Raw genomic sequence first — 22,553 nt, forward strand, 5'->3', positions numbered from 1 at the left:
AGTCACACTAACAGCAGTAGAAATAGTTTCTCATCTCTCTGCTGAGAAACCAGAGATATTGTTCATGCTTTACTCATTCATTGAATCACACAGACAAATATAATTATAAAAACTAAATTATTTCATTGACATATAAATGAAGTCACGCATTTGTTACATATGTATATATAAATTTATTTGCAATGTCAGGGCCAAAGGCAAATGTGAGAAATAGAACATTAGGAGTAGCACAGTTATCCACAGCTTTCAATGATTTAGATGAGCCTATTAAATTTCTGTGTTAAGTACTATTTTCAGAAGAAATTCAGTCCAGGTTTGATTCTGGCAAAGTCTAGGAAACAGAAGCATTTGTTTACCATGGGAGAGGTTTGTACTGGGTGTCTGCAAAAAAGGATTTTTTTAATGATTTTTATTATTGTTGTGTTGAGATTTGTCCTTTGTGACTTGGACAGATTTCCAGCAGACCCTGAAATCCAGTCACCCGCAATGTTTCAGTTTGTAAAGCTCAAACATGCTGCATTTGCGTTTGCACCAAAACGCATTCAAGAGCCTTTGCCCAATTTTCCCAGCCAATCTCACTTCTATGCCTGTGACAAAGCACGGGAAATTTCAAGCCACAGCAAGGATATTTTTGAAAGTTACAACCCTGTAAAAAGAGGGTGTTTATAAATGGAAATCTTCATATAATCTTAATAATAGGTTTTGCTACCACTGCATCTCCACCCACGTACATGGAATAGCTGTAGCCAGCTCTGAGGCAGACTCTATGGGCTACTTAGCAGCATGCAGCAGCAGCAGCATCAAGCAGGGTGGGAAGGAGGGGAGGCTGCCACCTCCAAGGAAAAATGCAAAGCGGTTCCAGGCTGACAGCACTGCAGAGTCCAGCCCTAGCACAGCGTGGGCCCCCTTGGCTGCTGCAGCAGAGCTCTGCAAGGCACCATGCGGGCAATGCCGGAGTGGGATGAGCTCTCCTGCACTCCCACACTGCTGAGGCTCTACAGGAGGGACCTGAGTCACCTCCAGCAGCATGTGTGGTCATCACACTGAAAGGGTGGTTAAGCGTTGGAAAGGGCTGCCCAGGGAAGTGGCGGAGTCACCATCCTTGGAAAAGTTCATTAAACAACTGGACATAGCACTTAGTGCTTTGGTTAAGCTGGCACGATGGTGATCAGTCAAAGGATGGACTGGATGATTTTAGACATCTTTTCCAACTTAAATGATTACATGATCCTTCTGTCATTAGCCCCCTTTTCTTTGCCAGGTGATTGTCAGGGATGATTGCAGAGACTAAGTGAGGAGAAGAGCTGAAAAAGGCAGAACAGGAGCCTGGTATTGTTTTGGATGGGACTAATTTCCCTGGTGCCCACTGGCAGGTCTCTATAACCCTCTCCTTCCATCTCATCATCTCCTCCTCAATGCTACCCCATGCTGGCTTCTCCCACTTATTTCTGCCATCTATGTCTGCATTTCTTTCCCTATTTATCAGCCATCTCCTGAATAAATTAATCTCCTCAGAACCAGTATGTTTTAGGCCGTTTTACTGCTGTAGCTTTGGTCATTGCTAATGTGCTGTGATACACCTCTTCCCTATGCTCATCAAGGCAGCAGTGGTCTGTAAGACAGTGTTTGTAACATTTTTACTGCAACTCCCTTTATCATCTGATCCTTGGCAACAGCTGTAATAAACATGATTATTAATAATAAGGTGAGGAGAGCTGGTATAATGGTTCTACCTCGTAGGCAGGGGCAGATATTCTTTCATAACTGTAAGATCAATTTCTATTTTGCACCAGTTCTTTTACAGGCTTCTTCAGCACAATATCTGAATGAATTCCATTGGCACATTAAGTGATGGAGCTTGATATCAGTCACATGTGGTTTGTTCTTTTATTCTCTCCCCAGGGAGAGAATTATGTATGCCACGTACTGGTTATCTTGCTAGGGTTTTGTTTGGGATTTTTAACATATGCATTACTGCGTGTTTGCATTGAAGAAGACCACATCAAAGCAGATGCACTGCATTTGGACAGAAAGGTGGCAAGATTTTTTGATGGCCTGTAGTTCCCATGGGATCTCTGCTATTGTCCCAGGGTCAACTCCGCAGACCACATTTACTGCCCCACTGACCTTCACCTTGTAGTGGAAAATCCCTTTGTCTCTAATGACAGCTGAGCACTCTTCAGTCTTAAAATTACCCAGCTGGGTCAAAAGGTATTACCTTAGCACAGCATCCCCTGCCACTGTGCAAGGTCAGAGCTGCAAGAGTAGCACCTGCTCCAGCCCCAGAATGACCATCCCTTGTGCTCTGTTTGCTGGTTTAGCCCTACACCTTGTAATCTGTGTACTGAGGCAGGTGAAAAGATGGCCTAATTTTTGTAAGGTGCTATCTATGAAGAGATTCCCAGAGAGGGTAATGAGCCCTTTTGAAGGGCCAGTCTTTCTTTTGGGAGTGTCAGCACAGGTGGGTAAAAGCAGATGCCCACAAGCAGTGTCTGTGTTCTCTGCCACCACAGCTCCAAATCCCCCCAAATTATGTGTGCTTTCAAGTGCTTCGTTCTTGGAAGGGAGGAGAGCAATCAAAGTGCCTTCAAAAGGCTTTTCCTGTGCTCTTTGTCACTTCCTGAAACCTCACTCCTTACTCTTGCAGTCATGTCAGGTTGGTCATTAACAACTCAGTGTCTCCAGTGTCAATTTTTCACAGGGGTGGCAGACCTCTTCTCCTGGTTTGGAAGCCTTTTGTGTATAAGAAAGGCATGCCAGCAGTTAGCCATGTAGCTGTGGAATTTGTGTCTGTAGCCCAGAGGCTGGCTCTGAGCCCCACTTCACCACCTGGTACCAAAGGGACACTGCTCAGAAACAGAATCCTGGAGCAGAAACATTTGTGTTTGTATCTGACTACCTGCCTGTTGTGTGCCATTTCTCATATCTCTTTCACGGGCAGATAGCAAACAGTTTAATCTGCACCAAAGTTTACTCCTAGGGTAGGCAGCACAACTGGGAACTTCTGAAAACTGTCATGTTTGCACAGCATTCATGCGCAGGTCACATCAAAAATGAGCATGCTACATTTGAACTAGATGGTGAGAAGAATTATCTGGCCCAAATGATCCAGTGTCTGATCACTTTCATATTTTTAATACAAATATCCTCAGCCTACTCTCCTGAGGCAGGGAAATACATTATTCCCATTTTGAGTGAAAGAAGGTGGGGGGGGATAAGTGGCTTGCCTAAAATGATATAGGGAGCATGTGACAGAAAGTGATACTGAATCTTTGGCCAACACCAAACCATCTTTCTCAGCTTTTAGAGACAACAGCTATATCCAGCCCCCTTTATTTATTTCTCTAGAAGCCATCATGCCAAAACCTCTGCTAAATTAGAGAGTGAGACTGAAGGAAAGCTTTCAGTGGATTGCTTTTCTCCATAAATGGAAATATCACAAATCATCCTGTGAAAACAGGCCTTTCTGTTCTCATCCCTCTTTGTCTGCTTCTCTCCTTTTGGATGTCTTTTCCTCTGCCTCTGGCTCACAGTTTGCAGATGTATGGTCCTGACCATTTAAAAGTGTTCCTACCTCGCAGGAAGGGAGTAGCTTTTCATTCTTTGGAACTTACTATTTTGCAATGGATTGCACTCTGCAGGCAAGCAAGACTTCTGAAAGAGAGAGGGCTGCACAAAGCAGCACAAAAATAAACTGTATCACCAACAATACTGAGCTGGGTTCTCATCAGGGGTAGCTCAGTCTGAGTATTGCTGCAGCAGGGCTGGTGGCTGCCAGCTGTCCTGGATAGACAGCTTATACCCAAACAATGATCCTGCCACACTGGAGGAGGTCTCTCTCAGAGATAAATGCACAGTTGACATTGAATTTCATCTTAGACATTTAGACATTTAGTCTTGGCAGTATGTGAGATTGTCTCTGCTCCTAATGGCCCAACTGGGCAACTCTGTCCTTGGTCAGGCACTGGAGGGGTGCCTACTGCACCAATCCTGGCTCTTCTAAACTGCATTTTCCAAAGCTGGGGCAGGCAACAAGCAAATGGTGGTGATCGTGCTTAACGAATCCCAGTAACACAAAAGGGATGTGGAGACTGCTCTGTGCTTTTCCATGGATCTGGGCATCTGCAGCCTTCCTTTCCTGAGACAGGCTGATGCTCATCCCTGCCTTCTTTGCAGCCTGCACACCCCAAAGCAGGCTGTTCAGAGGATGCCCACACTAATACACCAGAGAGAGCAAGGTGGCTGTCATGAATGAGAGGGACTGAGAAACAGGAGAAAGATCTGATGGGTGAGCATGGATGAGGGGAGAGCCCAAACTGCACTCAAAGAGCTACAGGGAGGAGGTGGAAGCATGTGGCTTAAGTTTCTCTGAGAGGTGTATGGGAGAAGACAGAGATACATGCCCTGTTTCAAGGTTCACAGCATGAAATACCTTGAGTTGGGAAGAATGTGAAGGGCAAAGGGACTCAGGTAGAGAGGAGATGTTCTTACTTCCTTTAGGGGTTCTCAGAGCCCTACATGCCCTCCCACGTAATGATTTGATCTTGCTCAGGCATTCAGGAGTATTAACTGTAGGGTGGCACACGGCTCTCACCATCCCTGGCTCCGCAGACCACATGTGCAGCACAAGAAAAGGCTGTTGTGTCAGACCTCAGCAGCACTGCTGAGCTGCTCCATCCCCCCTCTGTGCTTCCACCAGCACAGGTGCCAGGGAAGCTACTGTACCATCTCAGCAGGCCACAGATGTCCATCAGAGAATTGCTGAGTGACCTTGGCACAAGAAGTGACATCAAGACCTTCCCCACACCAAGCAGGTTTCTGAACTGCTGCCATCCATCACTCACTTACTCTGTGCACTTTGGGAGCCACTGGCACCAGCACACCCACACTATGCCCTGTTTAACACGTCCCCGTACGGCACCAGGCAGAGGAGTGCTGTCACCCCCATTTTACAGGGTGGGACTCTGAGGCAGAGAGAAGTGGTTTTAACAGCGTGCCTATGGCAGAGCAAAAACTGAATCTTGTTCTCTTATGTTCCCAGTTAGCATGTTAATGACCTAAATTCTGCATCCTTTCCCCATCCATCGCCCAGAGGAGCTAGGAGGCATTGGAGAAGAGGGTGTGGTAGCACAGGCGAACAGTCAGCATCCAAACCTACAGCGCTCTGTGCTGAGCACAGACAAAGCAGGGGCTAAAGTGGGACCAACGCTGCCCTCATGAACCCTGGTAGGGTTGATCCAGGGAGGAGAATCAACCTGGCACAGCATATGAGCCTGTGGATAAAGGCAGCTCCACAATGTCACAGCATTTTAAGCAAGCCAAGGCTGGACACTCCAATGGCTAAGTACCCTGCTGAGCCAGGTCAGCAAAGCTTTTGGGACACTGAGCACCAGGAGCAGATTTTCAAAGAGTCTGCATATCCCCTCAGCCTGCCTAAGCGCCTGAACCTCTAACCAGCTATCCCACGCAAGTCCATATAAAAGACAGCCTGCACCAGATGCAGCATCTTCCCCAGGCAGCTCAATTCTTTACATAGGAATTAATCAGCCTCAAATTCAGCAAGAAACAGAGCGGGGGAGAGGGAGAAAAAAGGAAGCAGGGAAAGGATGTCACACAGTGAGGGGGTTTCCAGATGCACTGCGTCTTCCCTCCCTGGCTGATTCCTACTGGGAGGCTCCGGCTGTGTGCCAGGAACATCACCTGGGAGGTGTATGTGGGTTCTGCCTGCTCCCCCAGCATGTACAGGCAGGAGGAACTCAGTGTTCAGGATCTGCTGGGCAAGGAACTGAAATGTGAAGCTGGAGACCTCCCCAGTGCCCCGCAGTGTGCCAGTGTTCACATGCACTGTACAGCAGTGACAGCAGCCAAAGGACCAGGATGAGGAGCTGCTCATCTGTCACAGGCAGATGGCCCCAGACAGTCAGGGGCAAGCAAGGGAAAAGACCCCCTTCATGCTGTATCTGCCTGCCTCATAGGGATTTTAGTGGGCAAGTAGCAGGGTGGAAGTGTGCCAAGGCAATTTGCTTGGCTATGAAGCTTTCCTTCCAGAAGAGCCATGGCTGAGAAGCAGACACTTTTTGAACAAGGTAGCTGGATTGGGGATGGGTGATTAATAACCTTTCATAACCCACAGTTTCAGTGTGGGAATAGTATGCCAGAGCTACAAAGAGAGGCTTTGTTCCTACTTTCTTCTCCTATTACTTACCTCTTAATGCACACACACCTCTCTGCTGTCTCTAGTCTCTTCATGCAAGCTCTTCGAATGAGTAGCTAAATGCAATAGGTACCTTGGAGGCATCAGACACAAGCCAGATGGATGCAGAAGAAGCCAAACTTGGGGGTAGTCCTAAAGGAACCCACCTACCTGCCTTCCATTCACTCAGCTATTTACTCAGGACTGCATCCCAAATGTTAATCCATCAAGGGCTGGCCTCAAGAAGCAACTCAGGGTGAATCCTTTGAGCTTGGTCCTTCTTCCATCTGTTCACAAATATCTGAAAGATCATTCAAATTCATCTGGAATAGATCTACCAAGACCTGACATGGTGACTGCAGGTGTAAGCCTGGGTAGGTTTGGTCTGGAAGAGTTCTGTTGTTCTTCCCAGAGGCAACAACCTCAAGTGTGGTGGCTTCATTTTCCCCCTGCCCTTCACACCCAGCTGGTCCAGAAGCTGGGTCCAGGGTCAGGGTGGCAGGAGGCTTACCCAGGTTGCCACAGCATTTGTCACTTTTCGGACTCGGGCTCCAAAAGCTTCTGCTGAGGGATCAATGAGCCTGGGCCACTTTGTTGGTTGACATCCAGTGAGCAGGCCCATGGGATCACCATGCTTACCCACGCACCTCATGCAGACAATGTATTCCTCCCTTCTATGACCATCAGTTCTGTGTTAATGGCCAGTCAGTGCAAGTGTCCAGAGGGAAATGGAATGGAGGGTAGGAGAAAAAATTTGTGGGAACGCCAGGAGGTATAATGAAATTGTCTTTCACATGGTCAGCCCTGTACAAGAATGGACAACCTGATCATTTGAGATACTAATTAATCAGTGGTCATGGTGAAAATTATGATGTGGCTTGAGGAGTACCTCTCTGGAGCGTTCCTGATGTCAAGAGGAGATATGAGTGATGAAAATAAGAGCCTAGTAGACATCCCAACTAACAAAAGACTTGGAAGGTGTCACTGGGCCCCTGCTGGTATGATCTTGTTGGTCATGGAGTGTGTGAAACAGGGTGCCCCATGACTGAAACTGGCAGAAAGCCCTGTACGTGCACCAGCCTGATGGAATTGTGTCCAGCCCAGCTTCCCTCACTTATGGTGGAAGATTTTGCTCCCCCAGCACCAGGGTGTTTTGCTGTTGAGTTGCATACACACACTTGCACCGAGTTTCTTGTAGCCTCAGTCTGTGAGAGGACACAAGAGCAGGCCTGACAAAGGTATGCAAAAATGAGCAGTCATATGGAGAAAGTAGATTAAGGGCTTTTGTTCTCACACTGAACCAGAACAAAGGGATGTATCCTGCCCAGGGAATGAGAAGGCAGCAAATTCACAGCTGAGAGAAACAAATACTTTTGCAACCCACACCTAATCATCGTGCCCTGATCCTCTCACTGCTGGGATCCAGCAAGGCCACACCAGGGGAAACACTGAGGTCTGATGATGTAACTCACAGTTATGCCTGTGATGCTGAGGGAGGGGACCCTGACACCTGTACTTTGCCCAGTACCTGGCTCCCGTTCCCATCCTACCTCCCTCCGAGGCGGGCAGTGCTCTCCCGCCTGTCTGCGGCAGGAGTCATGGAGCTTCTGGCGCTCTCCTCTGCGGAGTGAGGCGTGCTGGGCTAGGTGGGCGTCCGGCTGGATCCTGACAGCAAACCCCACATTCCTGTGCAAATACACATGCGAGTGTGCAAGGAGAGGCCCCGGGCATTTCCCGGGCATGCACACATGAGTGGGCATGCTGCCTGGGAGGAAGGCAGGCGGGCACAAAAGGTGATGCAGAGGGCAGCTGTTCCTGCAAAGCAGGTTTTGGTGTTCTCATTTGTTCTTTTTTTCTCTTGTTCCCTAGGGAATTTTAAAGGTCTGTGTAAGCAAATCGATCACTTCCCTGAGGATGCAGATTATGAAGCCGATACAGCAGAATATTTCCTCCGTAAGTCCACAGGCTCTTTTTGCAATGGCTCATAGGTGCTAGCGTCGGGCGCCTTTTGTTTGCTGAACACAGGGTGGTGGAGACACTGGGACCTGTGAGGCTCAGTGGAAACCCCAGAGCTTTGTCACCTGCTAAAAATTACTCCACTCTCACCTCCCAGGGGCTCTGCCCATAAGACAGTGCAAATTCAAACTCACAGTAACAACCAATGGCATTTCTTTTATTAACAGCAATTAATTGTGATATAAAATCAGAGTCTTAATTCAAATCCACTGAAAAGCTGCTGATTGAATCTAAGGTCAGACTGGCCTAGCTGGGGCAGCATGTGTGTGTGAGTGTGCATGTCCTCTTAAAGCAGAGAAAGTTTATATTTCCTTATCTGATATTCCAGTGGCAGCAGACTTAAGAAATTAGCTGGATTTTGTCTGAGGAGCTCTTATTGCTGTCTTCACCTTCCCCCAAACACTGCTTCCCTACAGAGGCTGCAGATCTGATCTTTGCTGGTTTTAGCGATGGGAGCAGGCAGCAGGAATAAGGACAGCCAGAACCCTTTGAAGGAAAGACCTGGTGTTCACCCAGAGCCCCTAGGAGAGGTGCTGAACCCTAGCCACAAGTATGTCTGTAATGAAACCTAGCCCGAGCTCCAAGTCCAGCCTGAGATGTGTGAGTGAAGCTCACACCGCTTTGCGCAGCAGCACCCTGGCCAGCAGGACAGATCCACGTCATGCGTTGCCCTGCCTGGTTGCCCTCCCCTCCCCAGCCAGCATTTCCACCCACCCCAGAGGCAGGTGCTTACTCTTCCTTTAGCACAGCTGAACAGGAAACATTCCTTTTACATCTCCACCTTGCTATCCTGCCCTCCCTCCACAAGCCCAGTGTCTTTTGACATCATGAAATCGTCTCCCAACAGAAATCTGAGATAAGTGCTTTTGACCTTCCAAGGTTAATCATCAGAGGCTTCCAAAGACTGGGAGTCTTTCAGAATAGCTCCTTGTCATCCGGGTGTGCTCCAAGCCAGATGTGGAAACCCAGCCCTGCGGCAGGGATGAGAGAGATAATTTCGGATCTGTGAGGCTCATTTGTATGTGAAAAGAGGCAGATCTTATGCTGCTTCCTCCTGGTTTCTTAAACAGTCCTTCATCCACTGTAAATTGTAAATAACTGAGGGAGATTGCTTCTTTCAGCTGCCTTTCTGCAGCACTGGTCTCTTAATTGCTGCATGGCCCCTGAACAGCAGAGCTGAACACAGAGGTTTGATCCGGTTTGGCACAGGGATGCCAAAGGTTTGCAGGCTGCCTCTGAGGGCAAATCAGCCTTTGCAGAGTTGCTTGGGAGCTGCTTGCAGCATCAATTGCACTTCAGAAAAAAGAGTTTGGGGAAGGGCCCAAACATCACAAGAAGGATGGGTTTGTTCCCTCAGAGAAAACAAGATCTGAAGACAAAAATTGGCCCAATGTCAGGACCTGACAGTGTCCCCAGGGTAGAGCCCTTTTTAAGAAAGAACCAGGTTCAAAGAGGGATTTGGCAAGTCAATAAAGGATGATTTGGGTCATTCCTGAGGGAACTGGGATTTCTGCTGGCTTAGGCCTGCCTGAAGAAAGACCCCACTGAACAGCTTCTTCCCAGAACTTCTGTCAAACCAGAGTCGCTGGATGCTCTGCATGGGCGATGCCTGGTGGTACCATCAGGAACAGCTTAGGATGTTGTTTATCAGTATCAGAGTAGGTAATTCCCTCATGCCCCAGGGGACCAGGACAGTGATGAGGCAGTGTCCATGGCCTGGCTAGAAGGGTTTAGCCATTATTTCTGCCTGCCATCCACATAAGGTGTCTTAGGATTTTTGAAATTAAAAATCTGTTATCAGAGAGGAAGCAGAAACATCCAGTGTTTCCTTGCTAGCAGACACAGATGAGTTTAGTGAGCATACGCCACCAGCCCCTTTTCTTTAGGCCACAGGCTCTGGAGCCAGGAAGACTGGATGATATTCTCCTCCTCTCTTGCTGGCATGGTCCTCCTGAATGGCTGAGGAATGCTGCTGTCCTTTTCCATCACATGACACCTGCAGCTTCCCATGTCAGTCAGCCACTTTGTGTTCTCCCAACAGACGTGAATTTCAGAATTAAGACACAGATAAAACTGATGTAATCAGGACCAAGTTGCAGGACTGACCAAGCATCCCCCTAGAAAACCTCTCAATAGTGGGTGTCTGCTTGACGTTTGCTTCCTGCCATTTAAACTTCCCATTGTCAAATGCCACCTTGTTTTCCAGAAGCTATTAAGATGGTTGTTACTCTTATCCTGTTTCCTGAAGCACAGCCAGGCAGAGCTGGAAAGCGAGCAATAGAGGTTTCTCCCTGCCTTCTGCATTCCCCATGCAGAAGCAGTGGGCTTGGCCCCCCTCAAAGAGCTGATTGCTTGTGCCTAGCAGGATCCAGAGGCCAACAGGGTCTTTGAAGTGGGGTCTCTGTCAAACTTAGGAAAAAGTCCTGCATTTGCTTCATTGGGTTCATTCTTGCAGGCAAGCAAGGATTAGCTTTCATCCCCCCTTCCAGATCTTTGCTCCACAAGCAGAATTGCACCAGCCTGTCTGATACCTTTCTTTATCAAGCAAGGCTTCATTTCACACTTTAACAGCTTATTTTCTCTTGTGAAGGGAGGAGAGAAGGCCTTCCTAGCTAAAAAAAAAATAGGAATATTTGCAACGCAGACTCAGGCAGAGCGCTGGCTCCCACTGAGCTGCCCACGAGCGGTGTGTGCGTGCGTGCCTGTGTGTGGGTGTGCGTACACACAGACTTGGCCTTTCGCTGTGGGAACACGAGTCAGGCCCCCCAGAAGCTTTGGGGTATGTTTTGCGTGCACATATGAGTATATACGTGCATCTGTGCATCTATGCCATTGCCCTCTGCTGGCTGAGCTCTTCCCGTATCGACCGATGGAGAGTGTGCGTGTGTGGGAGCTGGCACATCCAAACCATCACTGCCCTCTGGAAGCAGCCCAGTCATTTAATCACTAGGATAAGCCCTGCATTTCGGCACACAGGGCTGGGACTGTTTCTTCTCAGTCCTCACTGCAGCTGCAGAGCAGTGCATGGCACCATGAGCTCCTTCTCAGCCCTAAAAAAAAAAAATCTCCTTGAAATGCTCATGCCATTTTGAGAGGATTCGAGATTGAGCAGCTCCGCAGGAAGCATTTGGGTTGCTGTTCGTTGAAGTGCAGGCTTGAGCGGCAGAGACCCGCAGAAGGAGAAGCTGAATGGTGCCTGGGCTCCCCCTCCAGCCCACAGTCCCCCCAAAAACAGAGGAAAAAGAAATTTGAGGGGGCACAGACAGTGCAGACAGGCTCCCAGCCCAGCCACCTGCCCCACAGCCCCCCTCTGCCTCCCTGTGCTGAACCACCAGCTTTGTGGCAGCAGCAGTGGCCAGGGCATGGGAGAGTTGCTTTGGACCACTGTCTTTTTCTGACACACTTTGTTTCTCTCTCCCTCCTTCCCTCCCTCCCTCCCTCCCTCCCTCCCTCCTTCCCCCAATGCCTTTATCTCTCCTTAAATTACTCCCCTACTGCACATTGCCCTCTGTCTCTCCCCTTCACCCCCACCCACTAAACGTGCTCACGTGCCCCCATCCCCTCACTCCGGTGCCATTTCCATGCCCCTTTTTCGTCTCTCTCACACCTGTGTTGTTCTTTCTGCCCTGCCCTCCCTCTCTCCTCTGCAGGGGCTGTTAGAGCCTCTAGTATTTTCCCGATCCTGAGTGTGATTCTGCTTTTCATGGGTGGACTCTGCATTGCAGCCAGCGAGTTCTACAAAACCCGACACAACATCATCCTTAGTGCCGGCATCTTCTTCGTGTCTGCAGGTAAAGGGGTGCGCAGGGCCTGATGCCCCGGGGGTGGGCTTCAGGGGTTGGGGGCTGCCCAGCCAGGACGTCTGCTGGGGCGCAGTTGCCTAAGCAGGAGTGTGAGCATTTCCCAGCCCTGATAAGTCTTATTTGGGCTGAAAGCAGCATGACAAGGATGCCTCTCCATCCTGCCTGCTCGCCCAGCAGAGGCAGGCAGGCAGGGGCTTTCCTCCCGCTTGGGAGTTGGTGGAGGGAGAGTTTCCATAACATCTGACAACTCTCAGGGACCAGGAGTGCAGTCCAGGGAAGCGGCAGGCAAATGAGGAGGGTTTTGCCTGAGCTTCCCAAGGAAAACTGCCCATCCAGGAGGGGATTCAACCCCACAGCCCCCACCACTGCCATGTGTGACCTTCCTGACATCTCTTCTCTCTCCCCCACCGGATGGCTTGCAGGTCTGAGTAATATAATTGGCATCATTGTATACATATCAGCCAACGCTGGAGACCCCTCCAAGAGTGACTCCAAGAAGAACAGCTACTCCTATGGCTGGTCCTTCTATTTCGGGGCCCTGTCCTTCATTATAGCCGAGATGGTGGGAGTGCTGGCTGTCCACATGTTCATAGACCGGCACAAACAGCTGCGTGCCAACGCTCGTGCCACGGACTACCTCCAGTCCTCCGCCATCACCCGCATCCCCAGCTACCGGTACCGCTATCAGAGACGCAGTCGCTCCAGCTCCCGCTCCACCGAGCCTTCACACTCCAGGGATGCCTCTCCCGTCGGGATCAAAGGGTTCAACACCCTGCCATCAACAGAGATCTCGATGTACACCCTGACCAGGGACCCGCTGAAGGCAACCACCACCCCCACCGCCACCTACAACTCCGACAGGGATAACAGTTTCCTCCAGGTTCACAACTGTATCCAGAAAGAGAACAAGGACTCTATCCACACCAACACAGCCAACCGCCGGACCACCCCGGTATGAAGCCGTCGCCAGGAGCTGAAAATGGGGCAGGAACGGGCAGGAGGAGATGGGGGTGGGCTGCAGGGTGGGGACGGTGGAAGGGGGCAGGGGGCAGCAGGGGGGTGGGGAAGGAGGAGGTGGAAGTGCCCCTTGGTGGAGTGGGGACCTTCCCAATGCAAAAAAAAAAAATCCACAAAAAAAACCAACAAAAGCAAACAAAAAACTGACAAAAAAAAAAACAAACAAACAACAACAACGAAGGAACAAGCAGATAAGCAGATAAACAAGCAAGTGAACAAAAAAAAAAACAAATGAAAAGGAAACATGAGGAAAGAGACAACAGTGAAAAAAAATTATTTAAAAAAAAAGCAAAAGAAAAAAGAAAAAAAAAGAAAATCCTTAAAACTGAGAGAAAGAGATTTAAAAAATAGAAATAAATTTAAAAGAAAATGCATGAATTCCCATGTACCATTATTTTAACATTTAATAAAAACAGATTTAAAAAAATAAAAGGGAACCAAGAAATAACAAATGACAATAAATCAAGTGGGAGGAAGAGGAGGAGGAGGCAGCTTTTTTAATTTTGGGAGGTTTTATTATTTTATTTTATGGTTTGTTTCCCACTTACCTTTAACCCAGCACAGGCTTCTTATGGAACAGGGGATGGGGGTTCGGCTGCCAGTGACTTCGGTGTCCTTGGGCCAGTTATGGAGGATCCTGGGTGCCGGAGTTAGCCACGACCCACTCTGTTCCCCCGAGACCCATGGGGATCCACTCCATTCCCCTGGGATCCGTGGGGATCTGCTCGTCCTCCACAGATCCACAGGGGTTTAAAGTGACCCTAGGGAGTGCAGGAGCTGCTGCTGAGTCACCCCTCCACAGTGTCCCCAGGGGGGTCCCCCACTTCCCCAGCCCTGGGGACCCTGGGGTTAATGGTGACAATGCAAAAAACAAACAGACACAGTAAATAAAGACACACACACAGAGACAAAAAAAAAAAAAAAGGACAAAAGAGGTTTCTTAAAAAAATAAAGTGGCAATTTTTTAATAAAACAACAGCTATAAATAAATGTAAATATAATAAGTGGATTTACTTGCAAGAAGAACAGATAGTATTTTTTTCTTTTAATTTTTGTTTTCTTCAGCTTTAAACTGTGAAAAAAAAAAAAAGAGGCAGCAGGGAGCCGTGTGGGAGGCACAGGTAGAGGGGGTGGGGGGCTGGCGGAGGGCAGCTGGGGCTCCCATCCTTTCAGGGTGATGATGCTGTGGGGGGGACACACATGGGATGCTGTGTGGGGGACAGCACTCACGCACACGTGTGCCCATGCTCACACACTCTTGCTCTGGTGGGCACATGCTCTCCTGTGAATGCTCCAGAGGCTCCCCACGGTGGCCATGCACCCCTCAAATCTGCCCAGATTCCCCTTGGGTCACATCAGTGGGGCTGCAGCCATGCAGGGGCACGGTGAGGCCACCCAGCTGCCCCATGAAATCGCTCCTGTCCTCGCCTGGGCACAGTCAGCACACCCTGACCCAAAGCCGGCCACAGGCTGCCCGGCCTTGATCCGTGTCGCCTGCCAGTCCCCGTCTCAGAGCGCCCCGAGCCCCGAGCCCCGAGCCCCGAGCCCCGAGCCGTGCCGGGGAGAGGTACCAAGCTAGCGGGTGTCCCCACACCCACCGGCTTGTGCCCTCCTCCTTCTGGAGGTCCCCGACTGCCGTGGTCCCCTCCACAGCAGCAAGGCAAGGCGAGCTGGGTCCCTCCATCCCCCCCGGGCCCCCTGGCCTGGCTGCCGCCCCCTCCCTCCCTGCCAGCCGGGGAAGCGGGCACCGGGGTGCCAGCTTTTCATGCAGCTGCCTCCACGAGAGCCGCTGCCAATGCCGATGGAGGGGGGAGGGGAGGTGGCAGCAGGGGTGATGGGGTGTCTCTGCGACACCCACAGACACCGGCCAGCCCGCGGCGAGGACAGGACCCCTTTGAGGCTGCCCCCCGAAAGCAGAAGCGCACGGGGCAGGCACAAAGCCGAGAGTTTGCAGGATGGTGCCGCTGAGCCCTTCGGCAGCTCGGACCCACTTTTCAACTTTTTTTCCGTCCCCATTCCTGCTGCTCCAGTTTTAGGAGCTGCGCAGTCCCCGCTCCAGGTCCCAGCGGGGGTTCTGCTTTAAAGCAGCCAGATCCTCCCCGCTCCCCCCGACCCACTGCTGCTTCACCCCCTTCCCCGCTCTGGGGCAGGGCGGGGGCAGCAAAGGGACGGGGTCACCCCCAGAAACGGCATCACGGGGCAAGAGGCGGATGCGAGCGCCTCGGCTGGGTTGACATCCCCTCCCCTGGCCCCCCAGCCCTTTCAGAACGATTCACAGGGGACATCCAGCCCCTCCAATGCCCCCCGAGGAATAAGTTAAAGCCAGTTCCTCAGATTCCAGCGTAGAGGGAAGGTGGCGTTGGGGTTTCCATCCCCACCCAACACTGCTCGGAGCTGGGGAGCATTCACAGGGCTGAGCTCGCCCCGGGGCCAAGAGGGAAGGGGAGAGTGCGGGAGGGCGCCGGGAAAGCGTGGGCAGGAGGCAAGGGCTGGAGGGGAAGCTTTTTCCCCAGGGTGTTGCTCGTGTCCAGCTCAAACCAGTACAAGAAACCAACCTCCATTTTCTTTATTTCGTGGGTTTTTTTCAGACTGTTAAAAAGAAAAAAATTTTAAAAAGAGAAAATGACAAAAAAAATCCTGGTACATGAAATAAAGATTTTTTTTTTATAACTTGGTCTTCGTTTATGTGGATTTATTTGGGCAGGGGGGGGATTTGTAGTGCCAGAAGAGTACCTCAAAACCTAGCAAGAGAATCTACCACTGTGGACAATTTTGTCCTCATTGGAAATTCAGAGGATGTTCTTGCTTCAAGATGGTCTTTGAGATACAGGAACAGATGAGGCAAGAGGAGAGGGCTTTGCCACAGCTTTTTATTTTAAGTATGTGTGGGTAAACTCAACTCATATGTGGGCTTTCTCTGCTGCCCTCCAAAACATCTGCTCCAGCCTCTCTTTAGCCTCCAGCATCTCCCCTCCTGTTCCATTCTTCTGGGGTGAAGATACCACAAAGGCTGATGCTCTAATTCTACTGGAAGACAGTGGAAGCCACGAATTGCCAGCAAGGTCACAATTCATACACACTGGAGGGCTCAAAAAGGAAAAAGAAAGTGACTCTAGCATTGTTTTGGGGTTTTGTTCAGCCACTCATGGCAATCTCCTCAGTAGCTGGGTTGGCAGTGGGTGCCTGGTGGAAACGTTCAGCATAGGAGCTTGGAGAGGGCAAATAACTTACAGCTGGAAATGCAGACCCAGAAACAGGTAAGGTGGCAGCAGAGCAGGGAGGTGAGATCCCCACAAAGGGGACTAGGCACATCCCACTCCCACTCACCACTGGCAGCAAGGGTGTCACCAATGAGCTTCCCTTCACCCTGCACTGGGCTCTCACTTCCCATGAGACCCTCCACAGCTTTCTGAAGCAGACCAGAATCCCCATCAGACTTCGTGACAGCTAGCTCAGAGGGATGACGTGGAAGGACAGGCACCTGAGTGACAAAGCTTCTCTGTGTGTGACCCACAGCAGACAAGTGAGACCTTGAGCTGAATGAGCAGGTCAGACCAGGGGAGTTAATTTGGCAGCAGCAAGGAAGGCACAGCTGGCTCCAGGAGTCCCAGCAGACATTGCTGGGTCTCAGTGCGATCACAGCACTGCAGTTCTCCCTGCTGCCCAGTGCACCTCACACATGCTGATACCTGTGCTCAGCACCAGTGGGTCCCCACTCTGGCCCTCACTGCACCCCCTCTAGCACAACCTTCTCCAGCTCATCCCTCTTCTTTGGGCCCCTGGTAGCACCTAACACTCACCCCAGCATTCCAGCTGGCAGGATGTTTCAGTGCCAAGGTAACTGGGGGCACCCACTGACCCATTTCTGCTCCTCCTCTAGGGACCCTTCCCAGCAGTGTCCTCACCAAGAAGGAGGGCACAGGGAGGGGAGAGGCAGCAAAGCAGGCCAGGAGCCTGTCTGGGGGACACCAGGGAGCTCCCGGCCCTGCCACATGCACATCTGGGAGGCACCTGCCTTCCCACCCTGTCTAGTGCACAGACCCCAAAACCTTCTCACCTCCTCCTCATCTCCTTGCCTGGTTCTGAAGCCTCCATCCATGCTGAGCACTCCTGCTCAGGCATGGGTGGGATAAGCTGAAGGAACCTCCCTGCATTTCCTCCATCCACCCTGTGATGTTTCCAGTCCTGGCCTGCTGCAGAGCTTGGGGCAAGAGTGTGCTCCCTCATCCTCGCCGGTGCCAGTGAGGCACTGGGGAGATGTGGCTACACTTCCCACACAATATCCTGCCTGGAGTGAAGGGGGTGCACGGCTCACCCTCTCTGCACAACTCCATGAGGGGTGCACTTCCTCATAGGGTGCACAGGCTTCTTCCCTTCTCTGTCTGGCTTTTATGGGATGAGGCAACGAAGAGCTCCGGCCTGAAATTAGGTGTAGGGAATGCTCTTCAGACTGCGCCAGCCTCCATGCCATAATAATTAGTACTAATATTCAGCACTTATACAGCACTTTTCATGTTCAAAGCACTTTGCAAACATTAACTAATTAATGTCATATTAAGTGATGTCTTAGAGGGGCAGCATTGAAAGCAAACGACTTGTGCGTGGGCAGAAGCTCTCATTCCCCATCTCTCCCTAAGCACGTTAACACTTACGTAGGTGAGAGACCCTAATATGTTTCCCTGTGTCCCTCCTAGTTCTCAGTGCTCCCCATTCCACGTGCTTGCTTCTCCCACTGCTGACTGTGTGCTCTGGCAGGCCCTGAGTATGCCAGATGTGAGCAGGGCACCAGGGTCTTCTCCTCTACAGCACTGAGCCACTGAGGCCTTAGGAAAGCTGAAGACTTGTGACTGAGAGGTCATTTAAATTATTTGGGTTGGAAAAGTTCCTGCCTCAGTCCCAAGCCCCAGCAGCAGGGAAGGAGAGACAGCAGGCCCCTCACAACACAGCCAGAGTGGAGATGGAGCAGGCAAAGTCTGGTCCAATGCCTTCAGCCAAGTCCCTGTCATGCCCCAGCCTCATGACCTCTTTGGGGCCAATGGTCATTCCCTGCTTTCAGGTGCCAGAAAAATGCAGTGTCTGGCCCTGCACGGGGCTGATTTTGGACAGCACCTCTCCAAACCTGAGGATATACTCTCAAAAGCTGGCCTGGGATGAGTAGAAGGCAGGCAGGGCATCTGCCAGAGAGAGTGCTGCCCTACTCAGACAGAGCAATTTGCAAGGATGGCTCTGGCAAAGGATCTGAGCTCCAGAGGGCCTGCACTGCCCAAGGGATGCTGGCCTGCACTGGCAGTGGTGCCAGGTCTTCAAGCCATGGAGGCACAGCATGGCTGGAGAGGAGGCTCCCTTTGGGGGATGGTGTGGGGTAAGGGAGCACTTGCTGCTGAGTAATGCCCAGGCCCTCACGTGTGTGGGTCTGCTGTCAACATGTGCTTGCTGCTCCTCTGCTGCCTCTCTCATATGGACCACAGCCAGAGCTGGCTGTGTTTTGCTTCAGTGGGAGTCTCTCTGAGAGCTCCTCATGTGGGGAAACACAGATACTTGGCTATTAAATTAACATTGGGCATTTAACTGCATCATTCAAACGGTTTAAACACCCAGGAGTGGTAATTAGTAATTATGGTTTGGGGAGGGAGGATATTAAGACCCAGGTATGGAGCCCAGTATTTTTCTCTGCAGATAATTTTTAGTGCCAGATGACTACAGAGAGAGGCCAAGCGTCAGACATGCAAGCCTGCTGTCTTGCTTGTGTGTGAGGACTGCCACGGGGGAAGGATACAGCCACACAGTTCGCCTTTCAAAAGCCAAGCACCGAGGCCAAGGACACAGAAAGGTTTGAGAAGGAGAGCTGATGGAGGAGGAGGGTCTGTGAAGAGGTACAGTCAACATAACTAAAGCTGCTAGGCGAGCAAGGACAGCAAAGGACAGGCTATCTGAATGTCCTGGAAGTATCCCCAGAGGTAGAGGTGGGTCCAGACATCTTGGCATCTCCTTCCCAGGTACCTTCCAGCTGCTGAGGCCTTCTCCCCTCATCTCCCCAGGCTCTTCTGGACACCTTCTGGAGAGACAGAAAGAAGAGGCAACAGTTCTGGTACAGAAGAGTGGCAGATGGAGGATAAAATTTGAGTAGGACTTATGCAGATTAAGCAGATGTGAATTAAATGCCACCAGCCTGAGTTTTACCCCCAAGAGTGGGGAACAAGTCACCCCTCACGCTAAGCTGAGGCATGGAGCTGGACCACATGTGGGCTGCTGTGCAGTGTGCAGCTCCTCACCCAGGCAGGGCATTTACAGAACTTCTGATCAGGCTGAGCGTACCTGTACCGCAGTTTGCTGGCTCCACAGAGCTCCAGCATAGCTGTGCAACCAAAATGCCCCATGGAGATGAGAAACTCCGCTCCAGCCCAAGAGAGGGAACAGGGCCCTGCCACCCGGACATGGTCATTAAAAGACCTTTAACTGGGGATCTGTGCCCACAAGGGTAGGGAGGACATCTGTGATGTCCCAGCATCCATGGTGGCTACACCTTACTAAAGCCATCAACCACTGGCCGGTAGAGGGGTGCTGAGGACCTGCCAGACATAGAGCTGCACTGAGACCCTGACAGAGGATCCAGAACACCCCAATGGGCCATGCTGCTTCCCACAATTGCAGCAGCAAAAATTGGGTGACTGCCTCCATTTTCCTGGCTGCAAATCCCAGCTTTGACCTGGCTGTGGCAGAGCCAACACAGACGTGAACCATTCTGGCAGAGTGTTGTCACTTGTGCCAATTTTACACCATGGAGAGGAGTAACGTGCGAATGACGCCAAACCCTGCTGGCCTCATTTCGCTTGCCCTTTATTGAAACCTCCGGGCCTTGCACCCTGGGCTCGGAGCGACAAGGGTGCCACGGCTCTTGTACGCAACAAGGGCCGGGCCTGGGCGGCCTCGGCATCCTCTGCAGCGGTCAGCTCCTGACATTGCGGAACGCCCGCAGTGGAGGAGCCGGCTGGCCGATACCCGCGGCTTCAGCAAAGGGGCCAAGATACACGGCTATGGGCTGAGTCCCAGAAACAGATCCACAAGGGCAAAGTACTGGGCTTGGGAAAGGGTTTTCTCTGCTGCTGCTCCTCCTGCTGCTCCTGATCCCCTCGGGGATGGAAAAAACAAGGGACTTTGCTCTCTAGGGACCCGTCAATCAGAATCTGCCAGCACCGTTTAATTTGCTGCATTTATGCCTGCCAGGAGCGCCGGCCGGGCTGCCTGTTCCTGAGCAGGCAGTGCCATCCCGTGGGACGAGCTCAGCACAGCAGCGGAGCCTCACAGCCGCACTGTGCGGGAGCTGGAGCAGCCCCACAGCTTCCAGGGAAAATGCAGCGCTGGGACCCTTGCCCGGTGTCCCCCTGGTGCACAGGGGTAGCCAGCGGACTTTTCCACTCTTCCAGGGCTCCTCACTACCTGTTTTCCCTCATTCCTCCTCTCCTGACAGCAGCTCAGAGGGACAAAAGGACATAATTTACCTGGGGGTTCAGCTTAGTCCCACCCGTGATGGGCTCCAGGCAGCACAGGAGCAGGTATTATTTTAGGAGGGGAGGGCAGACAACAAAGCTCTTACTGTGAGCTTGGTGTGGCTATGAGGTTGGAGGCAGCATGGCCCAGGAAGCTGCTTATCATCAGCAAGTCCCCCCACTTCTCCTATTCTAAAATCTACAGCTCCGACTGGTGCCTGGCCAGGGATCATCTAGCAGTGTTTAGTGGGGTAATACTTCATGCATGCAGAGAAAAGACTAATTCCACAAAGCATTTCCAAGGTCAGGGAGCCCCATGGCTGCCCCACGTCTCCTTCTGCCCTTGCTACTCTCCCTCGAGCACCTGGTGCTGCTTGTGGATCCTTTGGGGAAAAAGGGGTGAAGGGATGGTTCTTTCCCAGCCCAAACCCCTTCCCATCCCCTACAGCAGGGGCCAAATGCAAAGCCTGGGACTGACCTTGGGAGTCAGCTGTGACCTTGGGAAGTGCCTGATCCAGAGGAACAGGCTGCAGACAGGGAAAAGGAGAGAAAGAAAGACCTTGGACTGCTGCAGTGGGAGCTTTCTGGAGCAAGGCTGAGAGTGTGCATCCGTCCCAGCTGCCTCGGGGTACCTGACGCCCGATGGGGGACATACGCAGCACAGCTTTGCCAGAAGGGACAAAAGCACCCGGCTGACTCCTCCAAAGACAGAAGAGAGCAGATGGCGCTGAAATCTGCTCAAGAGGAGAGGAAGGAATGGCCCCGAGGCTCCGTACTCCCTGTACCCTCCGCAATCCCTGTACCCCGAGAGGTACATTTGTCCGCAGCCAAGCGTGTCGGCCAGCCCTGTCCCTGACTTACCAAGGAGCAGAGAAGGGAATGGCAACCATGGACTTGTTAGGCTGCTGCTTATCCCTTGCTGCCTTTCTCTTTTGTGGGGACATTCTTGACAGTCCCTGGGAAGGGAACAGTATGTTATACATAGGTAGCATCTGCTTTTGGTTCCTTATTGCCTTGAAACTAGGTCTTGTGCAAATAGGGTTCAACTGTGTTTCCTAGCAAAAAATGCTTGCACTCTTTTTCTACCTTCTGATATTCTGCTTAGATCTCTTTTCCTGGCTGGCACAAACATTAAGCCTTCCAGAGAAGAGACCAGCCAGGCAAGAGCACTTGCACAGCATGTTTAGCCCCAGAAGATTCTGATTTTTCACAGAAGTTACTCTAACACTGATGATGTTGAAGGAAATAACCATGAGTGCTTCTGGGATGGGCAAGGGCCCTTGTAAAGAAAACCCATGTTGCTCATAGCTCTGCTCATATTGAGATCCTTCTGAGGGCAGTGCTGCATACGACTTGGGCACTGGATAATTGCAGGGCACAGAGAGGCTCCAGCAGGTGAAAAGCAAACTGCTAACTCAGTGGTGAGGAGGCATTGTGTGCCTTCCACCACCCAGGGCCCCATCCTCTTCCCTGCTGTAGATCTGTCTGGATCTATGCAGCATTTCCCAGAAGCAGCAGCCTCTATTGACACAGTTCCCCATCACCAAAGCTTGTATCTCCTCCAGTCAGGCAGGGAATGTTGTCCCTCCCTGCACAGCATGGAGGTGACAAGCTCCCACTGCAGAAGCTTACTGGTGTGACCTAGAAAACACCACAGAGTAGGAATTTGCAGCTGAGCCTGTGGACTCCCAAGCTCATACCCCAGCCACTGCACCAGCCTTCCTCTCCTGATGCAGGCTTGGAGCCAGCAGGGACGCTGCTGGCACCAGCTGCTCTAATTGAGCTTTGTAGAATAAACTTGTGGAATTAGCCTGTTGGCTGCTAGGATAAAATCCAGCACTGAGTGCAGATCAAAGGAGACAATCTTGCTGACAGTCTGAGGGGAGGCAGCAGGCCCTGGGCTCCTTCTGCAGCTCTGGGAAGGGCAGTGCTCAGCAGCCAAGGGTGAGGATGCAGCATGACACACATACTGCCTCTTCGGCAATTCACGTGGTCAAAGCTACAGAAACCTTGGGAGAGTTCCGACACTGGTGGCAA

At 51.3% G+C, this 22,553-nt stretch overlaps 1 protein-coding gene across 4 annotated transcripts in view; it reads left to right on the plus strand.

The window, feature by feature from the left end:
* Window positions 1-13,021, plus strand: part of CACNG2 (calcium voltage-gated channel auxiliary subunit gamma 2) — a 53,636-nt gene extending 40,615 nt beyond the window's left edge. For all 4 annotated transcript variants that reach the window (XM_053977584.1, XM_053977581.1, XM_053977580.1 and 1 more), the window contains 3 exons: window positions 8,063-8,146; window positions 11,860-12,000; window positions 12,435-13,021. In XM_053977584.1, coding sequence (XP_053833559.1) covers window positions 8,063-8,146; window positions 11,860-12,000; window positions 12,435-12,970 — 761 coding nt within the window. In that variant the 3' untranslated portion in view covers window positions 12,971-13,021. The remainder of the gene's footprint in view (window positions 1-8,062; window positions 8,147-11,859; window positions 12,001-12,434) is intronic.
* Window positions 13,022-22,553: the final 9,532 nt, after the last annotated feature.

Source organism: Vidua macroura, chromosome 5 (assembly GCF_024509145.1).
Source record: "Vidua macroura isolate BioBank_ID:100142 chromosome 5, ASM2450914v1, whole genome shotgun sequence".
In the NCBI taxonomy this organism is placed as follows: domain Eukaryota; kingdom Metazoa; phylum Chordata; class Aves; order Passeriformes; family Viduidae; genus Vidua; species Vidua macroura.